Consider the following 20,984-nt stretch of genomic DNA (forward strand, 5'->3'; position numbering starts at 1 on the left):
GCTCCACAGAGCAGAGTTTAACATGCTGATAGCCTTTCTGCTGTCTGCAATTCTCTTATTGATCTCTGCTTGGGATGATCCATCACTTTGTAAGATTGATCCCAAATATTTGAATTTATCGACTTGTTTGATTTTAAAACCTGCAATATTTAGAACGTGTTCTGGTCCTGAAGACAACATTTCAGTCTTGCTAAAATTGATTTTTAGACCCCCCCCCATTGTTTATATTCCTCAAACAATTGATTACATGCATACTTTGCATCTTCTAAGTCTTGTGCTATCACCACCTGATTGTCTGCAAAAAGTAAATTGTGAATATAGGTGTTCTTATTAATCGGCAATCCCATTTTATTGCATATTTTTGACCAGGATCTTAGGCAGATGTTGATATAAATTTTGAAAAGTGTTGGTGACATGCAACAACCTTGTAATAAGCCTTTTGAAGTGTGGAATTCAGGTGACAAAGCTGATCCCACTTTAATTCTGCATCTATTATTCCTGTAAATTACCTTAATAATGTTAATCAGCTGTCCATCAATATTTGCCTCTTTCAGTGCTTCCCATAAGAGTTTTCTTGGAACACTGTCATATGCCCTTTCAAGGTCAATGAAAATCATAAAGATTTTTTCCCTTTTGATTGGCATTTTTCAAGGATCTGTCATACTGTTGAGATATGGTCCATACATGACCTCCCGGCTGAAAAACTACTTTGTTCTTCTGACACCTCGATTCGGGCTTCTAAATGGTTCCTGATCCATTTTCCAAGGATCTTTAACAGCGGGTTCAGGATGCATATTCTTCTGTAATTTGAACAGTTTTTCTGATCTTTCTTCTTATAAATTGATGTAATATGTCCTGTTATCATTTCTTTCGGTATTTCTTCTCTCAGTATTCTATTTAACAGTTTTTTTATCAGAACAGCCACTCCTCTTCCTCCATATTTCAGAAGTTCCATGTAAACTCCTCCAGGTCCAGGTGATTTGCCTTCCTTCCTTTAGCAGGAGTTCCACTTCCCTAACAGAAACTTTTAAGCCTTAGTCTTCTACACCAAAATCCTCCATCTGCTTGAACTCTTCCCGGTCTTCTTTTAAATTGCAAACCAGCATTGTGTTTATTCTGTTTTCTCAAGTATGTAAGGACCTTAAACGATTCTGCTGATTGCTTCAAGCCCAATTTGCTATTAATAGTTGCGCAGTTCCTTTCCTATTCTTCATTTTTCACTTCTACTACCAACCGATTGGATATTTTCTTCTTTTCAACATAAATGTTCCCATATGCATCATTCCTATCACCCAGCCATTTCTGACATGCAAGTTTCTTTTCCTCTACAGCAGCTCTTACTTTCTCTGTAATCCAGATCTTTTTTGGTCCTTGGCTCTTTTTTCGTCGGATTTCATGAGCTATTTTTTTTACAGTATTTTTTAAATATTCATAGATTTCTTCAGTATTACCTTTTATCTCTATGTTAATTGCAGCATCCAGTCTCTGGGTGAAGTTGTTTCCAATGCTGTCGTCTTGGAGTAGGTCAACATTAAATTGATCCACTTGTAGTAGCATTTCTTCTTCCCTGCATTGTTGGTTGTCCACACACATCTTCTTAATCCAGTTCCATCTCAGTATTGTTTTAACAAGAAAATGGTCAGATCCACATTCGACTCCTCTATAAACTCTGACATCTTTCAATACATATGTCCCTGAATGTTTTGAAATAATGTAATCTATAGCTGATCTAATTTGTCTTATCTCCTATGACCAAGTATATTTATGGATATACTTGTGTTGGAAAAATGTTTATTTGTTGTTTATTCTCAAGTCGAACTATTCACAAAGATTGCATAGTCTATCTCCGTTGTCGTTCCTCTCTTTCTCTCCAAATCTTCCAATAACTTTGGAAGATTTTGCATTGAAATCTCCCATTAGAAATAACTCTTTGTTCTTAGGGATTTTTTCTATTAGTTCTCTCAGATCCTCCCAAAATTCATCCTTCAAGGTATCGGCAGTGTCATTAGTTGGGGCATATATTCCCAAAATACATATTTCTCTCCCATACATTTTCAGTTTCAATGCGATCATTCTTTCATTAATAAATTGCCAGTTTTTGATGTTGTGTCTCAATTTCTTTTTAACAGCAATAGAAACGCCTGCTCCTGCTCTTGCTCTTTCACTCTTATCAACTCCACTCCACTCCAAAAATGGTAGTATTCTCCCATTATTTCCTCTCCACATCCCTTTTTCTTTGTCTTTGTCTCTAACTTGAATTTTTGCAGTTCATCCGGAAGAAAGTTTCTTTTAGTTGAAAGGCCTTGAATGTTGCAGCATCCCAAAATCATAGTCCTTTTCCGTTTGCCGAGTCATTGCCGAAAGTGCAGTCCGTTTTCATTTTCACTTGTAGGTTGTTTAGAATTTGTGTATTTTTTACACTGAACAAGGAGCTTGCCCGTTCCAGCAACCCCCAACCTGGAGGACCGGGGTATCTCTCTTAGTTTGGCCCCTACCCTTTGACCTATCTGTCTTGGGAGGCCCTACCAGTAGCTAAGCTACCACCGACTTAGCTCTCCAGGTCATCAGGACATGTAAGACCCCCCCCCCCCACCGCGACAAGGTGGAGAATACCTTCGGGAGAGTTTGGTATTCAATATAGTATTATTGAATGTACCATATTGACTCTAAATAAATAAACAAATAAATTAAATAAATTTTGTTGTTATTTATTTTTTAATTGTAGCTGTTGAAGTCTTTGTTTGGTACTAACTTAGCCAGTTTATGGGAAGAGCCTCACCATTTAGCAGGAACAAGCCGCAAACCAGGAAGGGCAACTAGACTTTCTGCTGCTGTAGCTCCAGGACTTTATCACAGTTGCATTACTGCTCCATATATCCAATTTTCTCACTTTTTGGCAACTAACAACATTAAACCTACTTCATCTACTGATAATGATGAACTGGGAAGGTAAGAGATTTCTTAGAACTGGAGTAAAATTTAGAATAAAAGAATAAATTTATTACTCTTTAGGATACAACTTTTTCTTCTTAAATTGCATTTCTTTGTTTACATAATTTTATTCAAAATATCACATACTCAGTAAGCATTGCTTATGACAACTTAGCTTCCTCAATTTGAGAACATGATTTTAAAGAAATTAGAATTAGTTATTTTTTTTTTATTTAGCATTTAGTATACTGTATATTCATTATAATTTATTTTAATGTCATTATTTCACTTCATTTTCCTTCTTCAGTTGGTTAAGCTGGATGAGAAGAAGGAGTGATAAACTTACAAACCTATTAAAAACTGGTTCAAAAGGTGACAAAGCATCTTTGGCTGCTCATATTCGACTTTTTGAAGGAGTTGTAATAAAAGTAAGTAATATTTGTCTTATGCACTATGGCTATTCAACAAAAAAGAATGACCATAAATTTACAAAATATGAGTAAATAATAATCTTCCAAATATTTCTGATATACTGGAATATAGAATTATCCTTTACCTAAATGTTCAGTGGTCACATGCATTTGTCATGCAGTAGCTCAGTAATGCTTGGTCATTTTCACTACAGCAATACTTATTAGTCACATCATTATGGCTGGCGCACATGAGATCTTTTCATAAATATTCAGATTATTCAAATTATATTCAGATCAGTGAAGAAACCCATATTTTTGTCAGATCATATTATGTTTTCACAAAGGTTGTGCCATGGTTGTTAATAAAAGAGCAGTGTGAACTCTGGCAGCAGGTTGTTTCCAATTTGTTTGATCATGCAAGTGATAATGAGGCATTTTTGAAATGTATCATTACTGGAGATGAAATGTGGGTTTACAAATATGATCCTGAAACCAGACAGAAGTCATCAGCTCCAGGGCCTTACTTGTCTTTAAGCTAAATAGTTGTTCTAAGAAACAATCTTTAATTTCAATATCATATCACTAATTTTACACTACTTAGCCTCACTCAATAGTCTCTACTTATTATGAAGGTTGTTTTGTCTGAAAAGATAAATGCATTACCTATTCATTTCATCAACAGCATCAACTGGGTTATCTAAGACTTCTACACCCATTATGGAAGGATCTGATCTGATTCGTTTGCTTCTTCTTTGTATCCACATACATGAAAAAACGTGTCCCTTTCCTCTCTTAGCCAGTGATTTCTCATATTCAGCCTAAAGTTTTCTGTGGTATTATTATATATCAACTTGTAGCTATCAAAGGCTTTAGTACTTTTCATTGCTCTATCTTTGCCTTGCCATCTTAAACTGCTCTATTGAAATGGCTAGCTCATTATTCATCCCTCTTGGCATTTCTCCTCTTAATGGCATGTATGCATTTGTGCTCTGTGCACTGTCACCAGTTGATGGAGGCCTTGCAGTACCTTAAGCTGTCATAATTTCTGTAACTCTGTCCTTTTGTTTGGTAATCTGACATAGTTTGTCCAGTTGTCATTGTCTCCTTTCCAGAAATTAAAACCCTTTCCTTTGCCTTTAGCAACTTCTTCCCCCCCCCCCCCCCATCATCTACTAATGGAACTTGGTGCTTTCTCCCTGCTAATGGTTCCTGTACTGTCAGCACTATGATGGCAACTGGATCATGGTTGGTTATCAGTTCTAGAATATTCCTGCCCCTAGTATTTTCTTTAAAATTCTGATACAAATAATAATCTAGTTGATTTAAAAATTTTATTCCCTGCAGTGAATTTCTCTTCTGCATGCTAAATAAGGGGCAAATGGATTCAGTGCTGCACCCATTGTTTTTTTTTATATTTATTAATGATATTGATGAAGGTATATATCAGTCTAAGTTTGCAGATGATACAAAGATTGAAAGGGTGGTTAATGACAGCAACCAATGTAGGCTGCTGCAACAAGATCTAAACAAATTAGGTCGATGAAGTTTAACATTGATAAATGCAAGGTACTGCATATGGGTAGCAGTAATCCCAGATTAATATACCAATTGTGTGATACTTCACTCAGGCAGTGGAAAATGAAAAAGACCTAGAAGTAACTGTGCAGGGTAACTGGTTATTGTTCTCTGATGATATGAAGTTCTTTGATTAGTGCAGACAGGCTGCTAGAACAGCTTAAGGAGTTTTGTCTTGATATACAGGAACTTTTCTAGCAGGGACAAGGAAGTGATTATTCCATTGTATAAACAATTGTTAGGCTCCTCAGGAGTACTACATACAGGTCTGGAGACTTCATTTTAGAGAGGATGTTGATCTGTGGAATGGGCAATGAGGTTGGTGAAGGGAATGAAAGGGTGGTCTTATCAAGGCAGTGCAGTTCTAAAAATTGCAGTGTATTGAGACTATGCACCTGTGAAGTGATCTGATTGAGGTTTTTAAGGCTTTGAATGGATTGAGCAAGCTCATTGTTGATGGCATCCTTCCTCTTTCTCAGACTACACACACACACACACACACACACATCCTGTGCCTTTACTAATGCTAATAAGTTCTTTATTGTTTAGATGTATGATATAGAATTAATGCAATCCAGCCCTTCACAGCAAATAACCTGAGCAGGGGTCACAAAAAGCCTGCAAAAAAAGCTGCTAATTTTCCCATATTTGAGATACAGCAGAAACAAAGGAGAACATGAAGTGCATGTAGCAAACTGTCATCTGTCCACTGCAGTATTACGTTGTATTACTTGGTGATTTCTACAGTCTTGTTAGTGTAAATCATGCACTCTGTCCCTTTCGCAGCACATTTTCTACCATGGCATTTGTGAAGGTTCCATGCCATGTTTGCAATACTTGTGCCAAATAGCATATCTTCTGTGTCCTCTTAAATAGCATATCTTCTGTGTCCATTAAAACATATACTTATTGCTATTTTCAATAACTAGGAGTGTAGGAGTGTGTTATAGGTCTAATGAATACAAAGAACAATTGTACAGAGAAATAGAATGGGCCAGTAAATCAGATTGTCTTTTAAAGGAGGGGTTTTAACTTCCCGGATACTGACTGAAACTTGTGGTGTGGCCACTAGCCACACCAGCAAGACTTTTGTGGATTTACTCGATGATTGTTTTCTATAACAACACGTTAGAGAGGCAACCAGAGAGGGTAATACTATTGATCTGGTTATCAGCAGTGATTATTCATGCATTAAGAATTTGCAGATAAAGGAACCACTAGGTGGCAGTGATCATCAGTGTACTGATGTGGGATTTACTTAAAGATATAATTACCATCAGGGGTAAAGGGAAGGGTTTTTGTATCTGTTGGTGACCAAAGTGGTCTCAGACAGTTTTTAAATTCTGTACAGTGGGACCAACTAATGATGTTACCAACAGCAAATTCTGTGGTTCAAATTCATTCAAGAAATTAATCATGGAAGCTACTAGGATCTTCATACTGATTAAGAAATATTGTTAAAGGTTTAGGCCAAAATGTATGTCAGATGAACTAATGGGACTTGTGGCAGAGAAGAAAAATGCATGGGATGCCTATAAATTATCAGGCGACACAGAAGCCTATGGCAAATATAATCAAGTCCCAAAGGAGATTAGGCAAACGAAGGCAAATTACCAAGAAATCTTAGCAATGGATGCTAGGAAAAACAGCAATGACTTCTTTACTTATATAAACTCTAAAAGGAAGGGTATGAATCAGATTGGTCCACTTGATATCGATGATTCGACTGTTGATGATCCTGCTCAGATAGCTGATAATCTGAATTAGTATTTCACATCTACATTCACATGAGGAATTATTAAGGGAGGAAAATGCCAGACGTTTATCAAACTGTAACAGGATGCTTAATGATTTTATAATAACTGAGAGCAAAGTGGAGGAGAAAGTGTTGAAGTTAAACATAAGAAAGGCACCTGGGGTGGATGGGATCTATCCAGTTATATTAAAGGAGGTGGCAAAGGAACTAAGCAAATCCTTAGCCATAATTATGAGAGCATTTTTGGACTCAGGAGAAGTCCCCACAAACTGAACATGTGCAAATGTATCCTCCCCAATTCACAAAGGGGGATCTAAGGGTGACACGAGTAATTACAGACCAGTTAGTTTAACTTCTGTTCTGGGTAAAATAATGGAGTCACTGGTTAAAGATGCATTGCAGGATCATCTAGACAAGACTGCAGCAATAATTCAGACACTGCATGGGTTTGTTAATGGAAAGTCTATCTGACAAATTTGATAGGATACTATGATGTGGCTACTAGATGCAAAAAATAATTTTGATATCATATACTTGGATTTCAGAAAGCTTTTGACACTGTTGTGCATGGAAGATTACTATACAAATTGCAGAAGAATGGTATTAATGGTAAGTTGCTACAATGGATAAAAGGGTGGTTGAGTGAGAGAAGATAGAGAGTGGTAATCAATGTATGCTGCTCCTCGTGGACTAATGTTGGAGTCCCACAGGGTTCGATGTTGGGCCCACTGTTGTTTTGTATATTTATCAATGGTATTGATGAAGGTATATCAGGCTTAATGTCGAAGTTTGCAGATGATACAAAGGTTGGCAGGGTTGTTAATGATAGTAATGGCAGTGTGCTACTGCAACAGGATCTAGAAAATTTGGGCAGATGGGCTGAGAAGTGGCAACTGAAGTTTAACATTAACAAATGCAAAATATTGCATAAGGGTAGAAGTAATCTCCAGATGAATATACCAACTGTGTGGTACTACACTAAGGGTGGTAGAAAATGAAAAAGACTTGGGAGTGACTGTTCAGTCAGATATAATATAATATGAAAAACATAAAATCAAAAGAAGTGCATCCAGTTGATATAGATGAACAGTGCACTGTTGAGTCAGTTTGGTGTGACATAAGCACTGCGAATGCAAAAATAAGAGTAGGAGTGTGTTATAGGCCTAATGAGTACAATGAACAATTGTACAGAGAAATAGAGTGGCCTAGTAAATCAGAATGTCTTATAATGGGGGATTTAACTTCCCAGATATAGACTGGAACTTATGGGTTGGTCACTCACACACTAGTAAGACTTTTGTGGATTTATTGGATGATTGGTTTCTGCAGTAGCATGTTCGAGAGGAAACCAGAGAGAGTAATACTCTTGATGTGGTTACAGCAGTGATTATTCGTGTATTAAGAATTTGCAGATAAAGGAACCATTAGGTGGCATCGATCACAGTGTATTGACAAGTACAGGTCTTAACTCTACTTAACAAGTACAGGTCACTGTTGAACAAAAACCGAGAATTAGGGTTGAATTTGAAAGTGTCTGCAATTCTGCCCAGACACGATAGGAGGGAGTATATGATGAGAGCCTTGTCGATCAATTTGGCCCTGGAAAGATTGTGCAAGGCTCAAGGGGTAGAATTTTTTTCAGCCTGGACTGTACTTGTTAACAGGAGAGATTGCTTCTACAGGGATGGGATACACTTAAATAGAAAGGGTGCAAGAATATTTGCTGATGCTATCGAGGCAGTGTTAGGTGGGTCGGAAAACTGCTAGCTTGGGGGGAGACAAAGACCAATAGATTGACAGTAGCCACTGGCAGAGGTGAAAGAGATTCTTGCACTGCTTCTATTAGAATGAGCAGAAGCCTGAAAAACAAGATGCATGGTATTTCAGAGACTGCTGGGAGCCATTGCGGTACAAGTAAACACATGGGTTGTGTTAGGGTAGCTAAGAATAGAAACAGGTGCAGGTATACTTGCGTGTACACCAATGCTAGGAGTTTAGTAAATAAATTTGATGAATTTGAGGTATTGCTCAAAACATCAAAGGCAGATATTGTTGGGATATCAGAGACGTGGTGTCACACAGATATAAGGGATGCAGAAATGCAATTTGGGGAGTACAACGTCTACAGAAAGGATAGACAGGATAGGAAGGGGGGAGGGGTTATGCTATTAGTTAAGAAACACATAAAAACCAAGGAAGTGAAGCCAGTCGACATCGCTGGACAGTGCAGTGTTGAGTCAGTTTGGTGTGACATAAGCATTGGGAGATCAAAATTGAGAGTAGGAGTGTGCTATAGGCCTAATGACTCTGATGAGTATAATAAGGAACTGTACAGGGAAATAGAGTGGGCCAGTAAATCAGAGAGTCTTATAATGGGAGATTTTAATTTCCCAGATATTGACTGGAATTTGGGGGCTGGTTACTCACACACTAGCAGGGCTTTTGTGGATTTATTGGATGATTGTTTTCTACATCAGCATGTACGGGAGGCAACTAGAGGGAGTAATACTCTTGATTTGATTATCAGCAGTGATTCTTCATGCATTAAGAATCTGCAGATAAATGAACCACTAGGTGGCAGTGATCACAGTGTGCTGAAGTGGGATTTACTGAAAGAGGTAACTACCATTAGGGGTAAAGGGAAGGGTTATTGCTTCCGTAAAGGCGACTACGATGGACTGAGACAGTATTTAAATTCTATACAGTGGGACCAACTGATGATGTTACCAACAGCAAATTCAAAATGGGAAGCATTCAAAGAGCTTATCTTGGAAGCTACTAGGCTTTACATACCAACTAAGAAATATTGTTCAAGGTTTAGGCCAAAATGGATGTCAGATGAACTAATGAGGCATATGGCAGAGAAGAAAAAATGCATGGATACTTACAAATTAACACATGACACAGAAGCCTATGATAGATACAAGTTGATATGCAACCAAGTTACAAAGGAGGTTAGGCAGGCGAAGGCAGATTACGAGAAATCCTTGGCAAGGGATGCAAAGAAAAACAGCAAAGAGTTCTTTACTTATGTAAACTCTAGAAGGAAGGGGATGAATCAGATTGGTCCACTTGATATTGATGGGTCAACTGTTGATGATCCTGCTCAGGTAGCTAACAAACTAAATGAATATTTTGCATCGACATTCACACATGAGGAGTTATTCAGCAAGGGGAATGCCAGAGGTGTATTCAACTCTAGCAGTAAGCTACAGAATCTTGAAATAACTGGGAGTAAAGTGGAGGAGAAACTGTTGAAGATAAACACAAGAAAGGCACCCGGGGTGGATGGGATCTATCCAGTTATATTAAAGGAGGCAGCAAAGGAAGTAAGCAAACCCTTAGCCATAATTATGAGAGCTTCCTTGGACTCAGGGGAGGTACCCATAGACTGGAAATGTGCAAATGTGACCCCAATTCACAAAGGAGGATCAAAGTCTGACACAAGTAATTATAGACCTGTGAGCTTAACTTCTGTTCCAGGAAAATTAATGGAGGCACTGGTTAAAGAAGCACTGCAGGATCATTTAGACAAGACTTCAGTTATAGCTCAGACACAGCATGGTTTTGTTAAGAGGAAGTCTTGCCTGACCAACTTGATTGGATACTATGATGCAGTCATAAAAGAACTGGATGCAGGGAATAACTTTGATATTATATACTTGGATCTTAGAAAGACTTTTGATACTGTTGCACATGGAAGACTGCTACACAAATTGGAGCAGTGTGACATTGGAGGCAAATTGCTGCTATGGATAAAGGGGTGGTTGAGGGGGAGAAGACAGAGAGTGGTAATCAATGGACACTGCTCATCGTGGACTAATGTTATTAGTGGAGTCCCTCAGGGCTCAGTGTTGGGTCCATTATTGTTTTCTGTATTTATAAATGATATTGATGATGGTATATCAAGCTTAATGTCCAAGTTTGCAGATGATACAAAGGTTGGCAGGGTTGTCAAGGACACTACTGACACTATGCTGCTGCAACAGGATCTGGAAAGGTTGAGCAGATGGGCTGAGAGGTGGCAAATGAAGTTTAACATTGACAAATGTAAAGTACTACACATGGGAAAAAGCAACCCCAGAGCAACGTATCAACTCTGTGGTACTACACTGACAGTGGTAGAGAATGAAAGGGACTTGGGGGTGATTGTGCAGGCAGATATGAAGTTCTCTGAGCAGTGCAGACGGGCTGCAAGAGGAGCTCATGGAGTATTGTCAATGATATACAGGAATTTGTTTTGTTCGGATTTTTTTTTTTTTTTTTTTTTTGGCTGGTGCAGCATAAGCCATAGGCTTTCTTGCACCATGCGGCCGTTACTAATACTAATACTAATTTTTCCAGCAGGGATAAGGAGGTGATTATTCCATTGTATAAGGCAATGGTCAGGCCACACCTAGAGTACTGTATACAGGTCTGGAGGCCTCATTTCAAGAAGGATGTAGAGCTGCTGGAACGAGTACAGAGAAGGGCAACAAGATTAGTGAATGGAACAAAGGGGTGCTCTTACGAAGAAAGGCTTAAGTTTTGCAAATTACAGTGTCTGGAGACTATGCACCAGCGAGGTGATCTGATAGAGGTGTATAAAGCCTTGAATGGTTTAAGCATGCTCAATGCTGATGGGATTCTTCCTCTAGCTCAGAAAAATCACCTGAGAGGGCATAAATTCAAATTGAGGAAAGACAGATGTAGGATAGACGTGCGGAAATTTGCCTTTAGCCAGCGGGTGGTTGGTTGGTGGAACAGACTGCCATCCCTTGTGGTGGAGGTTGATAGCCTAAATAAGTTTAAGGCTCAGCTGGACAGGTATTTTGAACGAACAGAGAGGTGAAGTGGAAGTGGGTTTTTTTTTTTTTTTTTGGCTGATGCTGCATAAGCTTGCTTTCTTGCATCAAATGCCTCTACTAATGCTAATGCGGGATTTACTTAAAGATATAATTACCATCAGGGGTAAAGGAAGGGGTTTTTTCTTCCATAAAGGTGACTATAGTGGGCTCAGACAGTTTTTAAATTCTGTAGTGGGACCAACTGATGATGTTACCAACAGCAAATTCTAACTGGGAAGAATTCAAGGAATTAATAGTGGAAGCTACTAAACATTTCATACTTATTAAGAAATATTGTTCAAGTTTAAGGCTAAATGGTTGTCAAATGAACTAATGAAACTCGTGGCAGAGAAGAAAAATGCATGGGATGCATATAAATTATCAGGCGACACAGAAGCCTATGATATATATAAGCTAGTCTGTAATCAAGTCACAAAGGAGGTTAGGTAGGCTAAGGCAGATTACGAGAAATCTTTGGCAAAGGATGCTAAGAAAAACAGTAAGGATTTCTTTACTTATATAAACACTAAAAGGAAGGGGATGAATCTGATTGGTCCACTTCATATTGATGGTTCGACTGTTGATCCTGCTCAGATAGCAAACAAACTGAATGAGTATTTTGCATCTATATTCACACATGAGGAGTTATTAAGGTTTGAAAATGCTACAAAGTTATCAAATTGTAACAGGGTGCTTAATGATTTTGTAATAACTGAGAACAAAGTGGAGGAGAAATTGTTGAAGTTAAACATAAGAAAGGCACCTGGGGTGGATGGGATCTATCCAGTTATATTAAAGGAGGCGGTAAAGCAACTAAGCAAACCCTTAGCCATAATTATGAGAGCATCCTTGGACTCAGGAGAGGTCCCCACGGACTGAAGATGTGCAAATGTGTCCCCAATTCACAAAGGGGGATCGAAGGGTGACACGAGTAATTACAGACCAGTTAGTTAAACTTCTGTTCCGAGTAAAATAATGGAGTCATTGGTTAAAGATGGATTGCAGGATCATCTAGACAAGACTGCAGCAATAATTCAGACACAGCATGGGTTTGTTAAGTGAAAGTCTTGTTTGACAAATTTGATTGGTTATTATGTGGTTACAAAGGAACTGGATGCAAAAAATAATTTTGATATCATATACTTGGATTTCAGGAAAGCTTTTGACACCGTTGCACATATAAGACTACTGTACAAATTGGAGCAGAATGGTATTAAGGGTAAGTTGCTACTATGGATAAAAGGATGGTTGAGTGGGAGAAGACACAGGGTGGTAATCAATGGGTGCTGCTCTTCACGGACTAATGTTATTAGTGGAGTCGCACAGGGTTTGGTGTTGGGTCCACTGTTGTTTTGTATAGTTATCAGTGATATTGATGAAAGTATATCAGGCTTAGTATCGAAGTTTGCAGATGATACAAAGGTTGGCAGGGTTGTTAATGACAGTAATGGCAGTGTGTTACTGCAACAAGATCTAGAAAATTTGGGCAGATGGGCTGAGAAGTGGCAACTGAAGTTTAACATGGAAAAATGCAAAGTACTGCATATGGGTAGAAGTAACCCCAGAGAAACGTACCGACTGTGTGGTACTACACTTAATTAGGTAGAAAATGAAAAAGACCTGGGAGTAATTGTGCAGTCAGATATGAAGTTTTCTGAGCAATGCAGACACGCTGCCAGGGCAAGTCATGGGGTGTGGTCAATGATATACAGGAATTTTTAGCAGAGAAAAGTTGATTGTCCCTCTGTATATAAGGCAATGGTCAAGCCACACCTTGAGTACTGCATGCAGGTCTGGAGGCCTCATTTTAGGAAGGATGTAGATTTGCTTGAGCATGTACACAGAAGGACAACAAGATTGGTGAGGGGAATGAAGGGATCCTCTTACCAGGAGAGGCTTAAATTCTGCAAATTGCAGCATCTGGAGACTAGGCACCTGCGAGGTGATCTGATTGAGGTGTATAAGGCCTTGTATGGGTTGAGCACGCTGAATTCTGATGAGATTCTTCCACTTGTTCAGGTTATGAACCTAAGGTGGCATAAATTGAAATTGAGGAATCACAGATGTAGAATAAATGTGTGGAAATTTGCCTTTAGCCAGCAGGTGGTTAATTGCTGGAACGAACTTCCATCTGTCGTTGTGGAAGTTGATAGGTTAAATAAATTTAAGGAGGAACTGGACAAATATTTAGAGGGAATTGTTTTGTTTTTTTTTTTTTTTTTGGGCTAATGCTGCATAAGTTCATATGCTTGCTTTCTTGCATCACATGCCACTGCTACTACTACTACTATATGAAGGTTTCTGATGGGATTCTTCCTCTTGCTCAGATTACAAACCTGAGGGAGCATAAATTGAAATTGAGGAATGACATTTGTAGAATAAATGTGTGGAAATTTGCCTTTAGCCAGCGGGGGTTAATTGATGGAACAAACTTCCATCTGTTGTTGTGGATGTTGATAGCTTAAATAAATTCAAGGTGGAACTGACAAACTTTTAGAGGGAATAGTTGTGTGAAAAATTTTTTTTTTCTTGTTTGGCTGATACACTTGAGCCAAACAAAAATTACTACTACTACTATATGAGGGTTATTAAAGAAGGATGGTTGCAGGATATATATGTGAGGAGTTTTGTCTTCAGCCAGAGGATGGTTGATTGTTGGAACAACCTTTCATCTGTTGTTATAGAGGTGAGCAATGTGAATAATTTCAAGGAAGAACTAGAAAAATTATTGGAGGGGAGGGGTAAACAAGTGATGTTTTTTTTTTTTTTTTTTTTTTGTTGATGCCATATAAGCTTGCATCATATGCCACAAATAATAATAATAAGTGTACCGTACTACAAGTATGAACTCCAGACAGTAGTATAGATCCCAACCCACGTGCTGTACTGGGACCATGCCATAATAACGGAAAAGACAATCCTGCACAACAGACCAGACATAACACTTGTCAACAAGAAAGAAATGACTACCTATCTGATTGACAGCAGTTCCCAACAGTAGCAACCTCTAGATAACCCATGAGTAAAAATTCAGGAAGTACACAAACCTAAGACAGGAGATCAAAGAGATGTGGCATATGCAACAAGTAACGACCATCCCAATCATCATGTCAACCACCAGTATGGTGCCAAAGACCCTACATAACAACCTAGTAGCAGCAATAGGTTTCCCAGAAAACACCTACAAGGAATCCCAGAAAGCCACAATCCTGAACACCTGTAGGATAGTCAGAGAGTTCCTTGACAAATAGTAACACCAGACATAAGAACCACCCTGTGTACTTTGTAGTAGTACTCGTCACGGGGTGGAACCCCCAATCAGGAAGAAATAATATAATAATAATCATGTTAAATCAAAATCAAAATCAAAATAAGACATTCATCCCCTTTCACCTATTCCATTTGCTCTTAGAGGCTCTCATAATCTTCTGGTTTGTAGATTACTCCCACTATTTGCTTCCAACTATCTCATTGCACAGATTCCGTGCAGTCATGCATAAATCCCAAATCTGGAGATACTTTTGTCATGCATGCCCATGCTGCTTTTAATAAGAAACACAATCCCTTCATTTTTTCTGTCTTCCCTATCCTTCATAAATACATTGTACAAACCATGATGAAACTCATTTCCTATTTCTGAGTGACACTACATTTCTGTTAGACCTATTATATCAGCATTATTTGTTCTAACCAGAAGTTTGAATTCACTCATTTTATTTATAGCACTCTTGAAGTCACTATAGACACAGTTAAGACTTAAGTTTTCTTTTATAGTTTACTACCCTGAGACACCCATTAGAGCTATTTAAACTTGTTCCCTAGCATTGACTTAATTTAATTTGAAATGTAGCTATCCTTAGCATTTTGCCAATATTGTCTGTTGATGTAAGAAACGTGAACTCCTGAGATGTGTGCAACCATTACATTGATTTACCTATACATATGATAACGACATCTATATTACCTCTGTTCCCCCCTCAAGATTAGCAGAATGCTATATTTTAGGCATTCAACTTTTCCTTAACCCTAAAGGTTTCCTCACTGATATTGGCAATTACACTTGCACCATCTTTGTTTAAATGTATTTCATTCTCGACAAAACCAATTATTTCTACCTACTATAGTGGACCATGCTGATAAAAAAAAAAAAAAAAAAGACAACCACCTGTTTTGTATCACATGCAAATATAATACTGCATAATTTTGAGATGCTGTGCTGATATATGTGTTTAGATGCATTTAGCAATAAAGAAAACAGTTGAAGTGGGAAGATAGTGATGATTTAATTGAAAAGAGCAAGTGAGACCTAGCTATACTGTTACAATCCAGCAAAAACTATATTAACTAAACAACAGAGCTCCATGAGAATGCCTCCAACTTCTACAGTGCTAAAGAAAGCAAACATGGTGCCCATCTGTTAGTAAAGTTATGGTTATAACTTTCTTTTTTCTTTTTTAAACTGTAATGGTGTACCAGCATGTTTTGCTGTCTCATGCAATAGTTACTGGCCAGTATGACTTTTTCCAAAAAAAAGGAGAAAATAATAATAATAAAAAAAGAGGTAATTTCAGCTTTTTAGATGTTGTGATAAAAGTGGCAGAAGTGATTTCAGAAAACGTTTTAAATAATGGGCTTTTACAAGCAATGGGAAAATGACAACAGCATTTGGATGGATACCCTACATCAAATGGGAACTATTTTGGGAAGGGTCATCAAAGCGTTTGGATGTTCATTAAGATAAATGATTTAATTATTTTCATTCTTTTTTAAATAGCCCTCATAATTTTTATATAAGTATATTTTAGTTAATGTGATGTAGTAAATAAAATTATGCTACATTGTTGAGAATATTAAAAAAAAAAATTTGCACTTGCAGAAGTACAAACCAAAAAAGTGTCCGAATAAATTTTGCATGTAATAGCTACAATAAAGATCTGATTATCTGTATTTTATTTTTATATTTAATATGTGGCATATTTTTCTATTTTATTTTTAAAATTTAATAACTTTGCAATTTCATTGATGGTTTATTATACTAAAGGAACTTCTGCAGTTGATCTTGAGGATTCTATTTATCATTTAAAAACAAAATCATCACTAGAAGAAAATAGATAGCAACAGTCAAAGAAACAAAAAACATCTCTGCATTTGAACCTCTTCATGGTAATCAGTAACCTACTTCAGTAATTGTTTCTTGGTTCATGCTTATAGTGTGCATCCTCTAATTAATATGAGGTGATTAATATACTGTAATTAAATTCCATAACTCCTTCCCAGATATAGCTGAGAAGCAAAAGAAAATTGTTATAATAGTTAAACAAAAACTATACTTAAATGATTCAAAATAATGCAGCAAAATTGGTTAAAGATTGTGGTATAAGAACACAAACTATTTGTGACATAAAGATAATGGTGCTAGATCTTTAAAACAGAAGAATATGAAGAATAGGTGTTTTCCTGTTTTGGTAGTTCAGCCAGAAATGAGCTGAAAGAATAATTATTTCTAAGGCTAAGTTCTGTCATGAGGCATTGGGATCAGAAGGAGAATTTAATTCCTCATCCAGATGTCTGACTGATTTAAGCAGTAATATGACATTCATGAAATTTCAGGGAAATGCCTGAGTTCTGCTATTTGTTGCTAGCTGTCATGTTTTGTTCTAAATTTCAGAAATAGAAAAAATGCTTAAAGAAAACTTGAAACCTTACTAAAATTATGTTAAAAAAGCTGGGTTATATGGAAAAGCATACCAACATGCACCTGAGCATTTGAGAAAGAAATATAACTAATAAGAAATATATGCCTCTGAACATAAATTATGTGTGTTGCTGTCTTGGAAACCGTAAGCTAAAACTTATGATTGGAAAATTAAAAAAAAAAAAAAAAAAAACACAATGTATTGAAACCAATAGTTATCATAGATGGATAGAGAAATTTTTAAAACTTGGTTGAAAAATAAATTTACTCTTTGAGTTTGGTCTTTCCTAGAAAAAATAAGACCTGCTACAAATGCAGTGAGGTACATTCATTTTAGTAATTTCGCCATCCTCCTTTGATGGAGAGATTACTTAAATTGTGATGCAACAAAAACTAACTAAATTAAATATGTTAGCTAAAAAGCAAAGTGTGAATTCAATCAGTGATTCTGCAGTGTATTTAATTGATTTCAGTAATGTCAAAATTATAGAATATTACCAAAATCTACAGCAATACCTCGCGACAGTGCGGCTTCAATCAGTACGGGATTCACTATAGTGCAGTTTATAATCTGCAACTGCAATTGATAATGCAGTCCTATATGGCTGACATTTTTATAAAATTTTCTAGAATGATCTCCACAAATTTGCATCACTTCCTTATTCTAGATCTTTCTGCAAGCTTATACAATGTGCATATGTACTATATATGAGTATTGGCATCACTTACTTCTAAAGGTAATCTAAGTTCAGCTTCTTCACGGGTGTATCCCTTTTGTGATTTTTTTTCTCAATGATCCCTTTTTTATGAGTGAAATAAGAAAATAGGATGATACCAAGCCAAAGCAATGTAAATGGTTGAAATTAGAAGAGAAACTTGGAATCATCAAATGCCATGATAAAGGCACTTCGTTTACTAAACTTGCACGAGACAAAGGAATAAATGAATCATTTATAAGAAGAATTGTAAAAGAAATGAATCAGTACAAAGAGTACGGAAAAACTACCAACTCTTTTGCCTCGAAAACAATCGTAAAAAAAAAGGAGCTCTCTAATGGTAAATATAGAATGTCTGCTATCGATATGGATAGAAGATTGTAATCAGAAGCGAATCCCATTAAGTCAAATGTAAATTCAGATGAAAGCTATGAGTCTTTTCAATGCATTGAAAGAAAATGTAATGGAAGAAAATTATGGAGCAACTGATGAAACATTTTCGGCAAGTTATGGTTGGTTCTTTCATTTAAAAAAATGCTCGAAAATTCATAATGTCCGTATTATAGGCGAAAGTGCAGGCAAAGATGCTGCCAAAAAATTTCCTAAAGAATTTATAGAAATTATTGAAAAAGGTGAGTACAAAGATAACCAAATTTTTAACGTTGATGAAACAGGTTTGTTTTGGAAAAAAATCAGAAAATGAAAAAACTCAACCAGGTTACAAGGTATCAAAAGATCTTCTGGAACTTTTGCTGGGTAGAAATGCATCTGACGATTTTAAATTTCTGTATATGTATGCATGATACACAAGCCTATGCTTGTGTATCATGGGGAAAACCCCCAAACACTTAGCAGTTATGCAAAGAAGGCTCTCTCAGTTGTTTAGCATTCAAATAAAAAAGCTTGGATAACAGAAACTTTGAAGAGTGGTTTAAAACTTCGTTGTTATTGGATAAAGCACCAGAGCATCCAACCGGACTTGTGACTTGAATGAAAATGTTAAAATTCATTTTCTTCCACCCAACACAACATCTCTACTGCAACCAGTGGATCAAGTGTCATTGTGACTTTTAAAGCATATTATTTGAGACAAACTTTTTCTCAAGCAATAAAGGCTACAACTGGAGAAGCTTCACCAGCTCTGACTGAATTCTGGACAAAATACATCAGAAATGCTATCGAAAGCATAAATGCAGTGTGGCTCGAAGTTAGCGAGAGTAACATGAGAGCAGTGTGGAAGCAAATTTTGCATCGTTGCACAAGTGATTCCTGCAGCTTCGAATCCAAAATTCAGGATATTTCCAAAGACATCAAAATTGGACACAATCTTGGGTTCGAGTCTTTGGAAATGGCTAATGTTCGAGAGTGCATTGACACATTCTCAACCTCTCGATAATGATACTCTCCTTAACTTAAACCAAGAACGGGCATATGAGGAAGCAGAAGAAAGTCCAAAGTGTAACGAAGGTGCTAGTAAAGTGCAAGAAAAATAAGTTCACTTACAAGAACTTGAAAAAAAATGTTTAAAGCAGTAGAAACTGCTTCAGACTTGATTATGAATCATGCTCGAGATGTAGAGCGTAGTATTAATGCCCGACGAGCATTAGAAAATGCCATTCAGTGTTACCGAGAACTCCACAAAGAAAAGAAGAAAAACAAAATGGTGCAAATTATATTTGATTTTTCTTTAATCAGTAAAATTTTCTAGCTTTCATTTTTTCAAAATAAAATTGTTGTTTTCTGTAAAGTTAATCAATTAATTTCGTTCTTAGTCTACCACATTACTATTTGTATTTATTATTTTACTAACTAATCATGCATAATTATTACTACTATAAAAAAAAATTCTTTGATACCCACGTATCATTATTTTTCCCCATTGAAACTATTCCCCGTTTAGTGATGATTCAGTTAGTGTGGTAGTTTTTTCCAATGCATTAACTGCATTATATGAGGTATTGTGGTGCCTCTGTAGCCAGGTGGGCAGGAGCAGCAGTGCATAGCATACGCTTCTTGATTAGACTGGGGTTCGAACCCGTGATCACCGGATGCGGAAAGGTCAGGGAATGACCACCACATATCCCCAGAGCAATATGGCCTTAGTTGCTAATGCGCCTAAAAAAAAAACCAAAAAAAAAAACAAGGTATTGCTGTATATCATAATATTTATTTCAATATTATTACAAATGTATCACAAGATTATCACAAAAATGAATAAAAGTTTTGCAATAGAGATGTACCTATCCAGACATCTCCACATCTACCTTACATTGCTGCTGAATTAAGGGCGAGCTATTTATGTAACATCAGCAAAAAATTATCAAAAATATCATGTTACATATAGAAATTATAATTTATAATTTGTGTGTGTAATTTTTCATATTTATTTAGAATGGTTATTCATTTAGAACGGCCATAAAATTTGAAACGAAAAGCATTCAGCACCACTTTTAGCCTATGAATTATGTCATTTATGCCATCAAGGGTTAACCTTTATGGATTTTATGAAACCACGTATCAGTAGGATGAAGCAAGGTGCATAATAATATATTAAAAAATTACATATTATAAGAAAACATTTCATTTGGGAACTGCTTATTTTCTCTTTATTAGGCTTTAAAGCAGTACACTGTAACAAGCAATGTTAATCTACAATGCCAGGTTTTAGACTTACTTGCCCAACTAGTTCAGCTACGAGTTAACTACTGCCTTCTAGATTCAGATCAGATATTTATCGGTTTTGTTATTAAGCAATTTGAGTATATTGAAGAAGGACAAATCCCGTAAGTATATACCAATTCTTCTGTTTATTAACATTACTGTTTATACCAGGGCTAGATAAAGTGACTAAAACTAAAATTTTAGACACCCAGCATAAAATGGTTACATAATTCATTTTAATTAGTAGTACAATGCAATTTGGTTCAGTCTACCTTAATTTTTGGTAATATTGATTGATCTATACCTTCTGTTGATTACACTTAATATTTTGTATTTATATCTATGTCAGCCACTAAACTGTTGCATTTTATTTAAGGTTTTATGATTTATAATTGCTCTCTTGACCCATAT

At 36.6% G+C, this 20,984-nt stretch overlaps 1 protein-coding gene across 1 annotated transcript in view; it reads left to right on the plus strand.

Annotated features, from left to right (window-relative positions):
* htt (huntingtin) overlaps positions 1-20,984 on the plus strand; it is a 688,215-nt gene that overhangs the window by 269,485 nt on the left and 397,746 nt on the right. Inside the window, exons 23-25 of the mRNA XM_090385445.1 lie at positions 2,726-2,949; positions 3,239-3,359; positions 20,526-20,695. Of these exons, the coding sequence (XP_090241571.1) occupies positions 2,726-2,949; positions 3,239-3,359; positions 20,526-20,695 (515 nt within the window). The remainder of the gene's footprint in view (positions 1-2,725; positions 2,950-3,238; positions 3,360-20,525; positions 20,696-20,984) is intronic.

The sequence above is a fragment of the Mastigoproctus giganteus genome, chromosome 11, assembly GCF_048544385.1.
Source record: "Mastigoproctus giganteus isolate SK-2022 chromosome 11, ASM4854438v1, whole genome shotgun sequence".
Lineage (NCBI taxonomy): Eukaryota > Metazoa > Arthropoda > Arachnida > Uropygi > Thelyphonidae > Mastigoproctus > Mastigoproctus giganteus.